Genomic DNA, 20,179 nt, shown 5'->3' with positions numbered 1-20,179 from the left:
TTGATTAGAGTACAGTTTGTACCGTATCGTACCACCTAGTGAATCCCACAACCTTCTCAGACTTCCATCTGACCTCTCACTTTATTTTTACAGCCCAGCTTTCTTGACAAAGACTCCACTGCACTTCCTTCACTCTTTATTTATATCCTTCATCTGAATGTAGCCAGTTCTTTCTGGGTTCTGCCTAATTCTAGCTGTTCGGACTAAATATTCAGTTCTCCACAGGCTGATCACCTTTTCTTGACCCGAGTGCAGCATCTCAAGAACATTGAATATACATTTTTTATTGGATCAGAAGTGATCGATACAGACAAAAATCTCTGCCCTCCTGGAGATTACATTTCTGCCCCCTGGTCTCACCAGCCTGGCCATACTGATGAGGATACCCAGCCATCAACAATCCAATGTCATTCTGTCTCCTGTCACTAAAATCCACTAAGTGTTTCCATGCTATGTCCACATGTGTTTATGAATTTCTATGCAACAGTCATTGTAAATCATAGTCCTCTAAGCAAATCACAGACCTAATTGTGTCCATCTTGAGAATAGTAACATTCACACGAAGGATGTAATCTCCTGCTTTCCCCAAAGTTAATCTCCTTTAAGCAGCCAGAGTGTTGCTAATTTCCAGGCAGAGATGGAGAGAAAGCCATTTCCCCATATTGAGTCACCTTGCCCCAAAGTAGTTGTGTTCTTTCCAGAGACTCAAGTTTTAACTTAAAAGGTCTTCCTGAAAAGTTTTCCTGGAAAAATTCCTTTGATCATCTGACATTAACAATTCTCTTTCTAAAGCCTTAAAACCAGTCCCTGGCCAGAGTTTAGAAATTAGTTACACTCCCTACTGACAGTTCCTTATCTATCCCACCCCGTTCATATACTTGTGCGTACACATCCCCCACACCTCTCCCTGTAATGGTCAATCTCCAACTTTTAGCTGGTTTTAGATGGAACACTGTAGAAACCAATAAAATTTAGCAAATCTGCCTAAAGTTTAGTCCCTTTTATGGTCAATTAATATTTAACTGCCCTGGCTGGTTTGGCTCAGTGGATTGAGCGTCGGCCTGCGAGCTAAGTGTCGCTGGTTCGATCTTCCAGTCAGGGCACATCAGAGAAGGAAAACTCTGACTCCAAAAAACCTCCGCTGCCTTGCGGCATACCTCTTCAGGGGAAAGGCTAAGGGAGTAAACCCCGACAGAAAATCCGGAGCCGGAGTCCCTAAGGCGGTTTGACGTTGTAGTCAACACCGGCAACTCCTGCGGCGCACCTGAAGCCAAGCTGTATTGACTTCGTCTTTCCCTTGGACCCTTCAGCTGCGAAGAGAGGGGGGGTCTGCTGCATGGGCAACAGCAGACCCTCCATATCACCCTGCCCAGGCTCTGTAGCTTCAGCTTCACTGGAGAGGACACTCCAGCGTCATCGCAAGATGTTGATTCAACACGGGAGGAGACAGATACCCTGTCACTCCCAAGTCGGACTGCACAACCATTCTCGGCGGTGCAGATAGACTCTTAAGAAGCTACACCATCGTCTCTCGAGACGGACGGCTGCCGACGACGAATATTTAACAAAGGAGGCAAGAACACACAATGAGGTAAAAATAATCTATTTAATAAATGGTGTTGGGAATATTGGACAGATACATGCCAAAAAAAAAAAAAAAAAAAAAAACCCGAGGCTAGACCACCTTCTCACACTATACACAAGAATAACATCAAAGTGGGTTAAAGACTGAAATGTTAGGCTCGAACCATAAAAATCTTAGAAGAAAACATAAGCTGTAAAATCTCAGACATTTCTTGTACCAATATTTTTTCTCATGTATCACCTTGGGCAAGAGAAGCAAAAGAAAAAATAAATAAACAGATTGGACTACATCAAACTGAAAAGTTTTTTCAAAGGAAAGGAAACCGTCAACAAAATAAAAAGTCAGTCTACTGAATGGGAGAACACATTTATTAGTGATGCATCTGCAAGGGCGTTAATATCCAAAATGTAAAAAAAAAACAATCCAATTAAAAAAAGCAAAGGACCTGAATAGACACTTCCTCAAAGAGGATACACAGATGGACAATAGACGTATGAAAAGATGCTCAATGTCACTAATGATCAGAGAAATGCTAATTAAAACCACAATGAGATATCACCACACACCTGTCAGCGTGCTATTATCAATGAACCAAAAAACAAGTGCTGGCAAGGATGTGGAGAAAAGGGAACCCTCATGAGCTGATAAAATGTGCGCCCCAAGCACCCAGCCCAGTTCCTGTCATAGAGCAAGCACTAGAAAAAATTATATTCACCTCTCTCCCTTGACAGGTTGAAATTTATAGCAAGTGCTTATCTCCCAGAAATCTCATCTAAAATTAGCCATGACACCAACCATACATTTTGTGTGAATAAAACATGTGAGCCTTCCTGAAACTTTTATTTTTAAACCCTGAATTATGACCTCTCTAAACTCATCTTAGTTTTGAAAATAACTTGACCCAGGTGCATACTGTCAGAGAAGCCCTCTAACTACACAGCTCCTTCCGTGACCCAAGAGCCCGGAGAATGTTCTGGAGCCTTGCCAGCAAAGAGGTGTGTGCAGGAAGAACACTGCACTCTTGGAGCTTTTGATTTCAATGTTGTAAAAATGGTTCCAGACACGACAAATGTTAGGAAGATAATCTAAAACATGGATTGTTTGTGACTCCCTTTGAAGATTTTTAATAACCATCAGCTTTCCTGGGCTAACTCAGGATCTTAGCTTCCAAATGTTTCAGATTTAGATTGTCTTCTTTTGTTTGTTTGAAATCATTTGGGTCAGTGTGGAGACATTTTATGCTCGGATTTGAGGACAGCTGACAGACAGAGCACAGCAGGTAGCGGCTTGTGCGGGAACCTCAGGCCTCTCCTTGTCCTTGACACAAACATGGATGGACCCTGCAGGCTCGGCCAGTGCTTTGGGGCTCCAAAGAGGAGAGTTCTCCTGTAAGAACAAGGGTTTCGAGTTTGGGATTTAGCAAACACTGATATATATAAAATGGTCTGTCCAGTAAGTATCTATCCATGTACTTCGAAAAATGGAGACATTTATTGAAGAAGATACTAGATACAAGAAACATTGTCCATAGGACAATGACGCCTCAGTCCCCTTCAAAGTAGGCACCTTGGGACCTCACCCAGTTCTCCCGGCATCTCTTCCACTGTTCAAAATGCTTTGTAAAGTCCTTTGTGGAAACTGCCATCAGTTGCCCCATCGTATTTTCCTGACTCTCATCAACAGTCTGAAATCTCTTCCCTTTCAAAGGCGATTTTAGTTCTGGGAAAAGCCAGCAGTTGCAGGACGCCAGATCTGGGCTGTAAGGGGGCTGAGTCATCTGGGCGATTTGATGTTTCCCTGAAAATGGCACCAGACATGATGCCTGAGCGGGAGTGTTGTTGTGACGAAGCTGCCAATCACCAGTTGCCCAGAGCTGCGGCCTCTGAATCATCTGAGTAGTTTCCATGGAGGAATGTTCAGAATTCCCATCTGTTAGAATGAATTGAGATAAGAGTAGTGGGAGTTATAGATGTGTTTCTTACTAGTTGTGTGGCTTTGGGCAAGTTATTTAACCCCTCCCTGTCTAGGTTTCCCTGGGTGTAGAGTGGGATAGGAGCGGTACCCGCCTCCCAGGGTCATGACAAGGATTAAATGTATTAATATAGGTAAGGCACTGGTCGTACGCTAAATGGTCTATAAATATTAACCATTGTTATTGGGCTTCCAGCTCATCTGGATTTGTAGGTGTTTTTACCCCCGTTTTTTTCTGGACTAAAAAACATACGTGAAGGAATTAAACAGGTAAAGTAGGGACCTACTGATTCGAAATCTCATGTTTTTCTGTTGCAACAAGGACCTCATAAAAACAGACAGACAGAGAGGGAGATGAGGAGACAGAGAAAGAAAAAGGGAGAGGGAAAAACTCATTCATGAGCATACAGGTCCTTAACCTAAATTTACTTTAAACTGGAATTAACCATGTGTTCTAAAATATTCCTTTAGCATTAGACTCAGTGACAGTAATTTGAATGGCTTTGTTCGAGGAAGTTTTAGGCAGCACTAAAAAAAATGAAGATGTTAGAAGTGGGCTATGCTGGATTCGTGTGTGCTTCCCCCAAATCCCTGAGCTCCTCACTTCCTCAGACATCAAGAAACTTGACTCCAGGAGACTGAGACGGGGCATCATCCCATCATGGTCCATGCCTGTGTATATCGAGAGGCGCTTACCTTGGAGAATCTCACCTGCTCCTCACCACAACCCCAGAGTGGAAGGGACCTGCCACTCAGCCCCACAGTGCAAACAAGACAGGATGGCAGAGCCTGTATGTCCACCAAACCCTGTCCCCCCCAAGCCCAGTGCTCAGTCAGCTTCATCACAGGCATCTCCAGCCGAGCAGTCCCCATCCAAAGGCGTAAGCCCTGCAGAACATTCATGTCTGTCCGGCCCTGGCTCAGCCTCTCCGGAGATGCCCACTTCCAGCCCTGCTTGGACGGAGACCTCGAGGCCCCCCAGTGCCTCCAGGAAAGTGGAGGGTGCAGGAGGAGAGGCCGGGAGCCAGTACTTCCCTGTGAGTCTGCTTTCCCTCTCTGCAGGCCTATTTCCTTTCTCTGTCTCTAGCAATAAACAGCAGGAAGGAAGGAAGGAAGGAAGGAAGGAAGGAAGGAAGGAAGGAAGGAAGGAAGGAAGGAAGGAAGGAAGGAAGGGCGCACCAGGGAGGTTTTCAAAAGGGATTTGAGTGAAATGAAAGTGTTGGGGTGAAAGGAATCAGGAAAACAGGTGAATGCAAAGCCCGGGAGCTCGCTCTCCTCCAGTGACGACTCATCATAGCAGTGGCAGTAGGAGCCCAGAAGCAGACTGTGAGCCCACCTGGGAGATACAGTCCCCCCAAGGCGCGCAACACTCCTCCCTAAGGGAAATTCTGCAGGACTTCCCGGCTGGCCTGGAGGCTGATACTCAGAGGGGAGAGGGAGCAGACCCTCCAGAACTAAAACACATTCCAGGCCAGCAGTTCCCAGTCCCGGCCTTCCTCACCGTCTCCTACGATCTTGTTAAAATGCAGACTCTCAGGGCCTCCACCTAAAGACCCTGATTATGAACATGTAGCGTGGGGTCTGGGCATCTGTGGTTTTAAGAGGGTCCCCTGGAAATTCTGAGGACTAAGTGGGATTAAGAACTGCCATTCCAGGTAACTTCCCTGCTGTATGACCTGGAGCAAGGAAGGTTATCTCTCTGAGCCTGCTTCCTCGACTTTAAAATGATGCAAACCTAGCCCTGGCCAGATGGCTCAGTTGGTTGGACCACTGTCCCATACACCAAAAATCCTACAGGTTCGATTCCCAGTCAGGGCACATACCTGGGTCAGGGCATGTTCAGAAGGCAACCCATCAATGTTTCTCTCTCTCTCTCTCTCTCTCTCTCTCTCTCTCTCTCTCTCTCTCTCTCTCACTAAAACAAATATAAACCTATCCTCGGGTAAGGATTAAAACCTTATAATAAAATGATGCAAACATGCCATTTCTACAGGGGGGTTGCAACAGCTAGACTATGTGAGACTACTAGGCAACAGTGCAAGGATGTTCAGAGTCAACACGTGCTTTTTGAGGACCTACTATGTGCCAGGCCCTGTTCTAGACATCAGGGTACACAGAAATGAACAAGACAGAACCTCTGTACCCACCTGGGCCATTCCCTATTTCAGATGATGACAACACCTAGTGAAAAAATAGGTCAAGGTAAGGGGGTATGCAGGACCAACATGGGGAGGGTTTTGTTTCATATGGGGGGAGGGGCAAAAGGACTCACGGCAATGCTATGCTTGAGCAGGGCCCTGAGCAGGCAAGGTAAGGAAGCGAGCTTGTTAAGGTCTAGAATATAAGCATGCTAGGCCCAGGAAAAGTCCCATGCAAAAGCCCTGGGTTCAGCGTGTGCTTGGAACATTTGAGGAAAGTAAGTAGATAGTGTGGCTGGGGCAGGGGAAGACAAGGGGTGATGAGAGGGGCTGAGGTTGGAGAGGAACCCAAGGACAGATGGCAGAAGGTCTCGCCAGCCACCGCAGCCAGAGAGAGAGCTCTCAGGAAGTAGCAGTAGAATGGACACAGAACGACAGAGAGACTGAATGCCCATCGGTAGGAAAATGCCTAAGAAACTCAAATCCACTCATACTACAGAAAGAACCCGGAGCAGACTGACATTTACCAAATACTGTTGAGGGGGGAAAGCATGCTGCAGAAAATACTGATGCTTGGACCTCATTTTATAGGAAACTTGATCGCAGCACATGTTTATACATGTGGGTCCAGAGTAAAAGAGCGTGGAAGGGTGTGCCCGCGGGATGCTCAGTAGAAATCTTTGAGGATCAGGATTTGAAAGAGGAGATTTGCAGAGAGGGATTCATTGTACTTCATATACTTCTCTATCATTTTTGGTTTTTTTACAACAAATATATCTATTTTATCATTTTCAAAAAATACAAAATGTGTGTTGATCCAAGTTGAATAGGAATCTGCTTTTCATAGTTCAGGGATGACAAGTGAGGTGGTGTGGAGGCTCAGAGATCATGAGCCATAGGACCTGGCTCTGGCACATTCTTGCCCAATGTACCCCAAATGCCTTAGCTAAGAAATCTGCACCCAAGTATACATTAGATTCATGCTGACCGTCTACCATTGGTCCCAGCTCCTTTATTTGGCATCTAAACCTCTGGATCAGATTCAGGCCTTGCTCTCAAACCTTGACCTCACAGACTCTACACCTGCAGCATTTCTGTTCCATGGTGACCTTTGCTCATACCCAGGTCTCCTACAAAGGGAACCTCCTACTCAGACCTCAGGGCTGAGCTCAAGTATCCTTTCCTGCAAAAGGCCTTTTTCAACCATCCATCCCAAAACAGCTCCAACTCGGAGCTCCATGATCTGGGCCAGTTTCTTCATAGCTCAAAGCCTGTTTCTTTCTCTTTACAATGGGGATAATGCTAGAAATACAAGGTCTGTCCATAAAGTATCTGGTCACATACTATAAAAAATTGAGACATTTATTGAGGAAGATACAAGAAGCATTGTACGTAGGACAATGATGCCTCAGTCCCCTTCAAAGTAGGCACCTTGGAACCTCACATAGTCCTCCCAGTGTCTCTTCCATGGTTCAAAATGCTCTGCAAAATCCTTTGTTGAAATCACCATCAGCTGCCCCATTGTGTTTTCCTGAATCTCATCAATGGTCTGAATCTCTTCCCTTTCAAAGGTGATTTTAGTTTTGGGAAAAGCCAGAAGTCACAGGGCGCCAAGTCTGGGCTGTAGGGGGGCTGAATCACCTGGGTGATTTGATGTTCTGCCAAAAAACTGCACAAATGTGATGCATGAGCAGGTGCATTGTGGTGATGAAGCTGCCAATCACCAGTTGCCCATAGCTGCGGCCCTCTGAATCATCCGAATAGGTTCCATGGAGGAATGTTCAAGCTTGATGCAAAATTTGATGCAGACTCGCTGCTCTACTTGCTCAGTCATTTTGAATGTGACAGCCACACAGCACACATGCTCACTCAACAGCGTCTACTGACTCTGTTGATTAGTAGAGTGAAGTCATTGTTCACGGATGCGCATTCTAGTCCACTCTCCTTGGCTGCCAGTTTACATCAATGTCGTGCAAACCGTTTTTTATATATATATATATATTAACAACAGTTGGACTTTTTCTGGATAGACCTCATATACAGAGAGTTGTTGTACAGATTAAATGAGATGAGCCATTTAAAAACATATCCCAGTGCTTGAGCACGTAGTTAAGCCCTCAAATGTAATCTCAGAATAGGTGTGACACTTGGCTACAATTGCTACCTTAATCTGACCATCACCTCATTATATGTGTCTTGCATAAGTATAGTAACTGGATACGTGTTAAGTACATGAGCAAATGAACTGATATGTCACTTGCAAAATTTACACAGGGCTTATGTGTAAAATGTTCTGAGTGTCCCTTGGGACCTGACACTGGCCCAGAGGCTTTCCCATATATTAGCTCCTCTGCTCTTCTCGATATCCCTGTGGGACTTAAAAGTCTACTGCTATCATCACATTTTTACGGATGAGAAAATGAGCTCCAAAAGTTTATGCAATTTTTTTCCCAGGGCCATTGTCATTCAGGAATGGCAAGGGAAGGATTGGAGCCTGGAGTGTTGGGTTCTGGGAAAGAAGTGCCTCTGGTGCTCCTGGGCGTGAGGGATTTTAGGGAAACAAGACTAGAGCTAAGATATCTTCAATTGTCTCTAGGTCAAATGGGAATTCAAAGGTGCAAGGTTTTATTCTCAGAAAACATCTAAGATCGTAACACATTTTTTTTTTAATTATAGAGAGGAGAAATAACTCAATTTTAAAAAGAGAGAAAGAAAGAGAGAAAAAACATATTTGAGCTGTAAATTGCAAGAAGACCTGAAGGCAGCAGCCCCCATGGCTCTTTGAGGGGTAGATGATCAGTGAAACTCATCAGAAATAAGCCGAGTTTGCTCAGAGGCGGTAAACGATGCTGTCAACAGCACTGAACTTGGTGCACACGATGTATGAAAGGAAACAGAGAGAAGCAGAAGAGGATGAAGCTCCATTGTTTTATTTCCTAGTGAACACGAGAAATCTGAAACCCTCTGCAACCAGAGGCCTTCACTTGGCAAAGTCTACAGAATTTCCCCCCCAGTGTTCAAGGGAGCCATTGCCTCTAGTCAGTTTCCTGGACAGGTGAGGAATGCACGCCTTCCAGCCAGCCCTCTGGGTCGCCTCAATGTCCAGGCGTCCTTGTGTTCTCTTCAAAAAGGGTTGGCTTTTCTTGCCTTGTACTAGTCAAAGAGGCTAGGCAGGAGGAACAAGCAACTCCTGACCCTCAGTGGCTTAAAACAGCAAAGGTTTATGCATTGTTTATCATTATGATTGCTACGTACTGTTGCTGCAATGTTGTTATGGCAACAGGTTCAGCACGGGACAACAGAGCAGGCACTCAGCCACCCGGCCAACTTCACTAGCTTCCTATGCCACCATCATTATGTGAGGCTTCCTCGTTCCTCATGGAAAGGGAAGAAACTATGTAGGTAACTCACGTCACTTCCACTCACGTTTTGCTGCCCAAGCTATTCATTGGGCCGTGCTAGCGTTGAGGGATGAGGAAAGTGAGGCAAGTCTCAGAAGAGAATAGAACCAGAAATACCGGTGGGCACCACTGCGTGTACCTCCCATAGGATAAATCAGAATAGCCCCATAAAAATCTATTTCCACATCGCAGATCGCCAGGAGGGGGGCAGGGAAAGGGGGAGTGACAAATAAATGAGGAGGAACCACGAGGACACATCATGTTTGCTTTTTAGGAACAGTCTCTGGTTGGGAAAGACTGTCTGGAGGGAAAAGGGATGAACAGGGCCGCAAAGGGACAACCCGTAACTTTATGGGTTTGAGCCACACTGGTCCCCTGGAGACCAAAGCCTGGAGAAGACATTTCATGGTTGAATAGGAGTGCAGAGACCACGACCTATTGTAATCTGGAGCCCACTTAAGGAGCGCATGAAATCTCTGCCCGCTCTGCCCCGTGGTTGGTCAAACAGCTAGATGCACCCGTTCATACGGGAACAATACCACCACCAAGGTAACCAGGCTGCGAGGGCCACCGCGTGCATTATTGCAAGAGGGGGAAATAGGAAAATAAACAAATGCCCATGGTAGACTACAACAATATAGATTATAAATAAGCGATTCCCCAGAACATAGGATTAATATCTTCAGTCTTAAATAATCAACAACATGGTTTTTCAGAAAAGTTCAAAGAAGGCATAAGGTATCAAAGGAGAAGTAAGAAGAAAACCCTTCAGAAAACAAACTGACAGAGCTCAGGAAATAAACAGAAGATTTCTAAAAAAAGCAATTATAAAGATGAAAATCAACTCAGAAGCAACAGAGGAAAGATAAATACTGTTGAAAGCACAGGCCAGGCTTAAGAAATCGCACAAAATGAAATAGAAAGGAACCATGAGCTAAAAGGGATAGCAGACAAGGAGACGCAAACTGAAGAACAGGAGGCTGACATACACGAATTGGTATCCTGAACAGTGGAACAAAAAGGAACAAGAAAAAAAAAAAAAAACCTTCAGAAAATTCAAAGATTTCTCCAAGTAAGGGAAGCTGGATACCTCTCAATTTAAAGGACACAGGTGTCCCAGGAACAAATAAGCAAAAATTGCAACATCAGTGATATACTATGAAGATACTGAAATTCAAGGGGAAACGTCCAGTCCATTTTTGTGCGGAGAACATGGATCACAAGGTCCCTCCTGATTGCAATACTTAGCACTAGAAAACAACAGAATAACACTGACCAAGGGCCAAGGGAGAAGAGGGTGACCCACGAGTTTTCTACTCAGCCAGAATTGTCCTGCGACTCTGAAAGAACAGGCAAACATTCTGAATGATGCTAAAAGTAACAGAACCCCTATTGTAAAATACTTTCTGTAAAATCCAGCATAAGAAGACATGAATCGAAATTCAACACCCAGCAATGGAGAAGTCACCAGAAAAAACAATAGTAGGCATTGGATCCAACTGAGACGAAGTAACAGTGGGAGTGAGTTGACAGAACAGAATATAAATGTTATAATTTCAGACAATCCAAAAATAATAACGTAACTAGCAAAAGTTGAGAGGCTGGGGGTAGAAGGGGAAAAGAAATGAATGAAACCCTCTTTCATGACAGAAAGAAAATGCATATTGTATTAAGCTAAAACATACAGAGTTTTAAAAAGTGAAATACTGTCAAACTCTTAATATTTTTTTTTCATAATTGCCTTTTAACCTTAAAAACATCACTTAGGAACTAACATCTCTTGTTATGAACAAATATTTATCCTTCAGTTTGATTATAATTTATGTATACAAATTCCTCACTTTGATTCTCATTTATGTTTAATAATTCTTATAAAAACAATGTGCATAGTCTGGATCTATTTTTGTAAAATTATATCTACCAAAGTTTTTGGCTAAATATGTGCCCAGAGAGAAGTTGGAGATTACGTTCATGTTGATGAACAAAATAGTTTCTAAGAGACGGCGTTTTGGTTTGGTTTTGCTTTTTTCTTTGCTCTTTTCTGAAATTCTTTGAAATGTTTAAAATAAGCTGACACATCTTCATGAATATTACCACAGTCGCAACCAAGTAAGAACTCATTCACAGACATCACTTACCTAACCGCTGCCTGAGCTGCAGGAGCGCCCCAAACTCTACCCAAGGCCAGCAGCCCTCTCTGCTCAGGGAGGACGTGCGTCGCCAGCAGAGCCCTTCCTCACTGCAGGCAGCAACGACTCAGCTCTGTCTTCCTCCTTTCAGACACAGACTATCCGTCTCATCCTGTCTCTCCCTTTGACACGAGCAATGTGGTATTAGTCTCCTGGGGCTGCCATAACAGATGATCACAAACATGGTGCTTAAAACAACAGAAATTTATTCTCTCACAGCTCTGGAGGCCAGATGTCCAAAGTCCAGGTTTTGGCTGGATTTGGTTCCTCCCGCAGGCTCAGAGGGAGACTCCATTCTCTGCCTCTCTCCTGGCTAGTGGCCGTCAGCAATCCTTAGCTTGCGGGCACATCCCTCCGATTTCTGCCTCCATCTGCACTTCATCTTCCCCTCCTTCTCTTCTAAGGACACTTTGGATTTCAGGACCACCCTAATCCAGAACAATCTCATCTGAAGACTTAATTTAATTACATTTGCAAAATCCCTTTTCCACACTTACAGATTTTGAGTGAACATGTCTTTTGGGACCCACCATTCAATCCCCTATAAAGACTTTCAGAATGATGTAAAAACCAAGACTGTGGGCTGCTGCTTCTGTGATTCATGCAAGTAGCTAGCAAGCAATCCTGTAGATAAGGATTTCACACAACACATAGGGCCCAAGGATCACTCAAGAGCGCAGGTTTTGGAACCAGGTATATCTGAGTTCATGCTTTTTGTCCACTTAGCTGTATGAGTTTGGGTAAATGACTTACCTTTTCTGAGTCTTGATTTTTATCAAGAAAATAATCTCCATCTATAAATCATGCTGAAGATTAAATGAGAATTAGAGCTAATGTTTATAAAGTGCCTAGAATATAGTAAGTGTATATTATGTTCATGTCATAAGTTATTCTTTAGAGGGATGGTGCCAGGGAGACCCATGGAAGATGGGATGGTTCAGACTCAAAGGTATTTGAATGAATCAGTGACCAGGATCACTTAAACGGTGTATTCTCTGATCTCAGATACACACTTGGGACTTTAAAGTGGCACAGTCAGAGCAAGGGTGTCATTTCATCTTTCATGGGAGCCAAGATAATGGGAACCAAACAACCTGAGAGAGAAAGAAAACCCAGTCATCTTTGCTGCAAAGTCTTTGGCAGGATGCACCTCTCAGGTAAAGGATGTCTGCAGAGCACTATAGAAATCGTTCTGATGTGGATGTGTATTGCAATGTTAATGACAAAAGCAAAAATTAAAAACAGCCCAACCACTTAATAGCACACCACCGTATCATTGAGACCATGAGCCCTAATCCACAACACACACACTTCCCAAGTGGGGTTTGGTAATCATTTCAACTTAAATATATACTGAGATGTTGAGAGTTTTTATGATTTTCCTAATAGTCTGTGGAATTATGAATGGAGTCAGTTCCCACTTTTCCTTGGTGATAAACTTACCAGTTAGAAATACTTTGGCTGCAATCAACAGAATGCCTCAGTAACAGCAGTTTAAACTACTCAGGTTTTTTATTTCCTCACATAACAGAACGTCAGGGGTGGGTCACTGGTGTTGGCTGAGCTGCTCATTAGAGCCATGAGAGACCCAGGCTGCCCCTCTCTTCCCACTATTTCATCCTTAACATGTAGTCTTTCATCCTCACACTTGTCGTCAAATGATAGCAAGATGGCCATGTACTTTGAAACATCACCTCTGTGTTAGTCAATTGCGTCCATGACTTTTCGTCGGGAAAGCAAGAGCCTTTCCTGAATTCACCACACAGTGTTTTCTTATACCTGACCGGCTAGAATTACGTCGCATGCCTCCCAAGACCACCTGCAAAGGAGGCTGGGAACTGGGCATATACAGCCATGTGAAAAAATAGGAATTCTGGTAGCAAAGGCAAAAAGGGAATGGATGTCGATTTAATAATGGTATCTGCCGCATAAAAAAACTTAAAAGCTCGGGAAACTAAAATTCAGAAAACCGTGTTCCTCCCTCCTAGCCAATATCTGTTGAGAAGCTATCACTTTCTCTGATGAGGGTTTATCATCTGGATGACTTTGGTTTAGTATAAAATTTGAGCAGAGTGGTTTGTTTTTTTTTTTTTTAAATGAAAACCAGAGTTTCCCATTGAACTTCAAATTGCATTTAAGCTCTTCTCCGTGGCTTCCGGGTCCCAGCAGGATCTAGCCCCTCTCCAACCCTTTGGGGTCCGTCTCTAACACCCTCACCCTGCCTCGTGGCTGACTTGTCTCCTTCTTGCTGCTTTGGAAACAGCCCGATCGTTCCTGCTGCAGCGTCCTTACAGGGGCCACTGCTCTGCGGCGAGCTCTCAGCCCTGCCCACGCATGCCTCCTGTCAGAAACCTTCTCTGATCTCCTCCCCAGGACGGGCCTTCCTCTTCCCAACTGTTTCCCGTCTTCCTGGCACTTCTCTTCACGTGTGATGATCAGTGCGTTTGTTCCCTTGGCGGGAGTCTGCCTGCCACTCTACAACACCACCCCGTGAGGGCGGGGCCCCTTTCCGTCTTACTTCCTCTCAGTTTCCCCAGTGCCTGGGTCCGTGCTTTGCATGTCACAGGTGCTCAGTAGGTCTCTGTGAAGTGACTGAGGTGTGGACCAGAGTCAGGAAACCAGACATCAAATGTCCAAGCAGCACGAGCAACAGGGGTGCGAGTTCAGGCTGAAAGCAGAAACACACAGAGGGCCCCCGACAGTGATATGTATTCAAGAGAAGATGAAGATGAGCAACATGCTCACTGCCCTCCGAGGAGCACACAGGCCCTCCGGGAACGTGGGCATGTGCAAACGACACAGGGTTTCTGGAAGGAGAAGGAGGGGGGAAAGAGCGTGTGGGCAGGCCATGACAGCTGCCAGCTTGAAACTTCAAAATTGGAGAGTGGTTCACAAAGATTTCACTAGAGGGATGTGTATTGCAATGTTATTGGCAAAAGCAAAAATTAGAAACAGCCCACCCATCCAACAATAGGGAATTAATTAAGATCACTTCAATACATATATATATATATAAAATACAATTACATTTTATGACATGGAAATATGACCATCTATATATAGTAATGACAATAAGATTTTAAAAGAAAGTAATGCATAGAATAGAGCGATTTCAGAAAGAAGAGAGAAGATATGCATCTCTCCAGGTGTAGATCCCAAAATGATAACAAGGTTATTTCTGGGTGGTCTGATTGCTGCTGGTTTTTATTTTATTCTTTTTGTCATCCATATAGTTTAATTTTTCTATGAATAGCATATATCAATAGTGCAACCTTTTTTTCCCAACTTGGAACAACTGAATTATGATGCATGTTTTAAATTCCATCTCAACAGTATGATCAAAACACTAGATATCAGAGGGTCTTCCTTGGAGCAGAAGAACAAGTTGCTGTTCAGTATTACTCCAGGTGCATAAAAATGTTTAAAGGGCTCAACTGGGCATGAGATGAGTGTATTGGGGGGCCCAGTACCAATGATACGGTCATGGGGTGACCTAAGGATCCCTTCACTTGTGGGTCAGTGACACCATATGGACCTGGGAAATAGTCACCATAGCCAAAATGCAAAATTCACCTTCTGTCAAACACCCTATATCTTCAGAATGTGCACATTAGATATTACTCTCCCATTTCACAGATGAGAATCCTGAAATTTAGGGAGGTTCAGTGACTTGCCTGATACCCTCCTGAGAGCAAAAGTTAGACCAGCCTGCCTGAATCTAAAGACCTTGATCATCCCCTGGCAGTGCAGTTAATTCTCATATATGTCATCAGCCTCAAGCCCAAACAAGTGAAAGATATCAAACAAGCAGTTCATCTAGTGAATATCAAGCACATATTCGTGTTGTTCTGGAATCATTGGTTGGAACAAAATTTTAATCAGAGGCAAAAATCAAATAATAAAAATGCTAAATTCAATGTGGTATCCTGCATTTGGTCCTGGAAAAGGCAAAGAGCATTAATGGAAAAGCTGATACATCTGGAGTTAATACTAAAAACATGATGGATAGATGATAGATCAATAGATCAATAGATAGATCGATAGATAGATAGGAGCTTCTCTTGTAGAATGAGGATGGTGAGGAGAGGGCTGGCCTATTGAGGTAGAAACCTGCTTGCTCAGTCACCAATACCTCACTCCATCTCAGCCCCACGGAGAGCTCTAGGTTCTCCTGTGGGACACTTTGGATACCCTTGAGCTGATCCCAACTCCTTACCTGATAGATAAGAAATTAAAGCCCGGCAATTGAATTACCCAATAGCACTCATCTGGACAAAGGACAAGAAGCCCAGTGTTATGGGCTGAATGTGTTCCCCTCAAATCCATGTGTTGCAGCTCTAACCCACAACGTGATGGTATTAGAAGATAGAGCCTTGAAAGAGGTAGTTAGGTTTAGACGAGTAATGTTGGTGGCCAACTATGGGACTAGTGGCTGTATAAGGACAGGAAGAGACACCAGAGATGTGTTTCTCCAGTATGTGACAATATAACAAGAAGGAAGCCATCTGAAAGCCAGGAGGGGCGCTCTCACCAGAAACCCACGTCTGCCCCTTGACCTTAGACTTTCCGGCCTCCAGAACTGTGAGAAATAACTGTGGTTTGTTTCCACTGCCTAGTCCATGGTGTTTTGTTATAGCAGCCCAACCTGAGATACCCAATCCTCTCCAGGCTACCACAAGCACTCCTTCCAGCCCACCAGTTGGGGCCCAAGGACACATGGAATTTTCAGATTCATTTTCAGTTCCACTTCTGCTTATAAACATTTTTAACTAAAATGTACAGCTTTCCAAAATTGCTTGAGTTTTGCAAAAAATCATAAACTTATTTTAAGCAGAAAAGCTGCAAGTGAAACACTGTTCATATAAACAGAACAAATTGCTATTTTTTTAAAATTCAGTTGGGCATCACTTTATCACTGGAACAGTGGTCCTCAGTCCCACACCCTGCCCCCAAATTATCTGGGAAGCCTGTTAAAAGCCCAAGTTCTTGGGAAAACCTAGGAGATTCTAATTCATTAAAACTTGAGCATGTATAGTGGTTCCCTAAGGGAAGACAAACTGGGGAGTAAGGGATGTACCTGGAAGGAAGATTTATGTAGTAATACAGTTTTCATTATATGAAGTTTGCAAACCTAAAAATTCCCCATGCACAGCCATAAGAAGGAGCTACAATTATAGTGATACATCGCTGGATCTTTTTTTCTTTTTAAGTATATTTTATTAATTATGCTGTTACAGTTGTCCCATTTTTTTTCCTTTGCTCCTCTCCACTCAGTACCCTCCTTCCCTCCGGTAATCCCTCCCTGCTTAGTTCATGTCTCTGGGTCATGCATGTAAGTTCTTTGGCTTTACCCTTTTCTATATTATTCTTAACATCCCCTTGTCTATTTTGTACCTACCAGTTATGCTTCTTAACCCCTGCACCATCTTCCCATTCCCCCTTCCCCCTCCCAGGTGATAACTCTCCAAATGATCCCATACCTATGATTTCGTTTCTATTCTGGTTGTTTGCTTAGTTTGTTTTTGTTTTTATTTTTCAGGTTCTGTTAATAGTTGTGAGTTTGTTGTCATTTTAATGTTCATAGTTTTGATCTTCTTTCTCTTAAATAAATTCCTGTAACATTTTATATAATAATGGCCTGGTGATGATGAACTCCTTTAGCTTTACCTTGTCTGAGAGGCACTTCCTCTGCCCTTCCATTCTAAGTGATAGCTTTGCTGGGTAGAGTAACATTGGTTGTAGGTCCTTGTTTTTCATCACTTTGAATACTTCTTGCCAGTTCCTACTTGCCTGCAAAGTTTCTTCTGAGAAATCAGCTGATAGTCTTATGTGAACGCCTTTGTAGGTAATTCTCTTCTTTTCTCTTGCTGCTTTTAAGGTTCTCTCTTTATATTTAATCTTTGTCATTTTAATTAGACGTGTCTTGGTGTGATCCTCTTTGGGTCCAACTTGTTTGGGACTCTCTGTGCTTCCCGGACTTGTATGTCTATTTCCTTTGCCAAATTAGGGAATTTTTCCTTCATTATTTTTTTAAATAAGCGTTCAATTTCTTGCTTTTCCTCTTCTCCTTCTAGCACCCTTATGAGACAGATGTTGGTATGTTTTATGTTGTCCCAAAGGTTCCCAAGCCTCTCCTCATTTTTTTTCAATTCTTGTTTTTTCATTCTTTACTGGTCAACTATTTATTTCTTCCTTGTGTTCCAAGTTGCTGATTTGAACCCCGGCTTCCTTCCCTTCACCATTGGTTTCATGTGGATTTTTCTCCATTTTGTTTAGGATAGCCTTCACTTCTTCCCTTGCATTTGCCATACTCAATGATGTTTGTCAAGTCTGTGAGCATTGTTCACCAATGTTTTGAACTCTGCATCTATTGGATTGGCCGTCTCCCCATCGCTTAGCTCTCCCCCTGGAACCTTTATCTGCTCCCTCTTTTGGGCCATACTTCTCTGTCTCCTCAACTTGGCCATGTCCTGGGTTTGCCTCTATGTCTTAGGTAGAGCTGTCACACCTGTTACACTGTAAGGGGTGGACCCTTAGGTATTCATCAGTGCAAGGCAATCCATTTCAGCACGTTTTAGTGCTGTATGTGGGAGAGGGGTCATAAAAGAAACAATGCCACTTGCTCAGCACTTGCCTCTTTTCCAGGCACTTCATTCATTTCCCATATTCAACTGGTTCCCCTCTAGCTGTTGCCCTACTTGTAGTTCCCTGGGTGGGTAGGTCTGTGGACATTCTAGGACTATGGGGGCCATCTAAACAAACAGATTCTGGTGAGAGACCAGCAGTTTCTTCTGCCACCCCAGCCCCTCACAGTCTGAAGCTATGAGGCTTTATTTTCCCCAGCGCTGGAGCCATGAACTGCACAGTCTCATCTGGGGCAGGGATCGCTCCTCAGGTGTCCCTACTGACTTTTATAATGTGTGACTGAACTTTCCACCAGCCAGCCACAGCCACTGCCTTGCTGCTGCTGCTGCTGCTGCCATTGCCACTGCCATTGCCACTGCCATGGCCACACAGTGCCCTCTCTGCCCCTCCTACCTTTCTGGATGAGTATTACTTCTTTACATCTTTGTTTGTTGAACTTCCATGCAGTTTGATTTTCTGGTATTTCTGGTTGTTTTTAGTTTTGAGGTAGTTGTATTCCTTCTTATGATTGTGGAGGGAGGTGAAGCATGTCTACGTATGCCTCCATCTTGGCCAGGAGTCCCTGGGTCTCTTAAAAGGTGAGCATTACAGAGAACCAGCTGAGGGTGTCAGGGAGCCTGGTGAGCTAGAGCTCTGGTTGAACTCCTGATTAGGGGAGTCCGATAGCCTGGGGTCTAAAGCTGCCTCTGCCCAACAGTTAGTGTTCGCCCTTCTGAGCACCTATCATCTGTAAAACTCAGACAATAGGACCTGCCTAACAGACCTGTGAGGACAAATCCAGACAATCAATGTGAAAAGCACTTAGCACAGAGCTTGGCCCATAGCAAGCCTTCCACAAACAATAACTATTCTTTGGGGATTTTTTTTCCCCTCCGTAAGTCCCTGTGCTGGAATGGAGGCTCCTGATATAGTCAGAACTGAATTATTTAAGGAAGCAAAACTCTTCATTGTTTTATGAAACCAAACAGTTGACTTAAAGCAAGAAAGTATATATGCCAAAAATGCCTCCGCATGCCCTGCTAAGTGCTAATGGCCAAGATATCTCAGTCTGGTTCTTCTGCCACGAGCACCAATCTAGGAAATCAGAACTCCTTAGGTATTTTCATTGAAGTTGTAAATGTGTGCATTCATAATTTTCTTGGACTTCTTTCACACTATTTTGAAGCTCTGGCTTATTACTTTATGTGTTTTTTTTTTTTTAACTCTATTTTCCTTAGAGATAAAAATCACAATCATATATTACAAAATATTTGGAAAATAGAGAGGAAAAAATTCATAATTCCACCACCTTACCACAATGGATGGCAGTATTTTGGTATATTTCCTACTGGATTGTTTAACATGTGAGTTTTAATCGTTATAAGCATTATATTTACACTGAACATGATTTTGTCTCTCAATTTTTCTCTTACAAGTATATTGCAAATATTTTCCCTATTATGGTAAAGTCATTATAACCACTGAGTGTTCTGCAATATATTTAATAATTTCCCTATTGTCTAACTTTTCGGTGTATTCCAATATTTTTCTTTTTTTCTTTCTTTTCTTTTTTTCTGCTGTTTTTAATAATGCTGCAATGCACATCTTTGTATACAGATATTTTTGTTAAATTAAAAACTATTTTTTTAGGCCAAATTCACACAAATGACAAGTCTTCTGGTTTTCAAATGTGGAATTCCATTAGAGAACAGTATTGCCCTAACTAAATAAACTTAGAAAAATCACAATGATTTCATGTGAACGTGCTTTCTCCCTGGTTTTCAGAATTATCAGGGGAATAACTTTTAGCAAAATAGAAATAAGGCAGCTTGTGATGGACCAGAGACAAACAATTGCAAAAAGTCCAAATGACACCATCTATTTGGCTGCTACAGCTGCAACATCTATCTTGAATTATAACTGAAAGTCAAAACAGAGTTTTGAGAAGCATCAGCTCCTGTCATCCAATGTGCATCTCTTTCTCCACATGTGAACAGGGAGGGAAAGAAACTACCATTGGCTCCCATGGAAATCAATTCTCTATAGAAATATGTATGACCAACTAAAATAGTCCTTTGATATCATCATTGACCACCTGGTAAGTTTCTACCAGCACTTAATGGCAACAATTCACTCATGTCCCACTGTTCCAGGGAGCTGGTAATTCATTTCAGCAAGACTTCATTTCTATAATTACAACTTACATGTCTTGAGCACTTACTACATGCCAATTTCCTAATATATACCCTAAGCACATGCAAACTTTCATCC

At 43.2% G+C, this 20,179-nt stretch overlaps 1 protein-coding gene across 5 annotated transcripts in view; it reads left to right on the top strand.

Annotated features, from left to right (window-relative positions):
* C1QTNF7 (C1q and TNF related 7) overlaps positions 1-20,179 on the top strand; it is an 87,852-nt gene that overhangs the window by 31,801 nt on the left and 35,872 nt on the right. For 2 of the 5 annotated variants that reach the window (XM_090268211.1, XM_090268210.1), the window contains exon 2: positions 12,290-12,441. The exons of the other annotated variants lie outside the window; for them this stretch is intronic. In XM_090268211.1, coding sequence (XP_090124337.1) covers positions 12,348-12,441 — 94 coding nt within the window. In that variant the 5' untranslated portion in view covers positions 12,290-12,347. The remainder of the gene's footprint in view (positions 1-12,289; positions 12,442-20,179) is intronic. 5 annotated transcript variants of the gene reach the window in all.

The sequence above is a fragment of the Furipterus horrens genome, unplaced genomic scaffold (assembly GCF_987537825.1).
Source record: "Furipterus horrens unplaced genomic scaffold, mFurHor1.1.pri manual_scaffold_2, whole genome shotgun sequence".
NCBI lineage: Eukaryota > Metazoa > Chordata > Mammalia > Chiroptera > Furipteridae > Furipterus > Furipterus horrens.
This window is presented reverse-complemented; position numbering and strand designations above follow the sequence as displayed.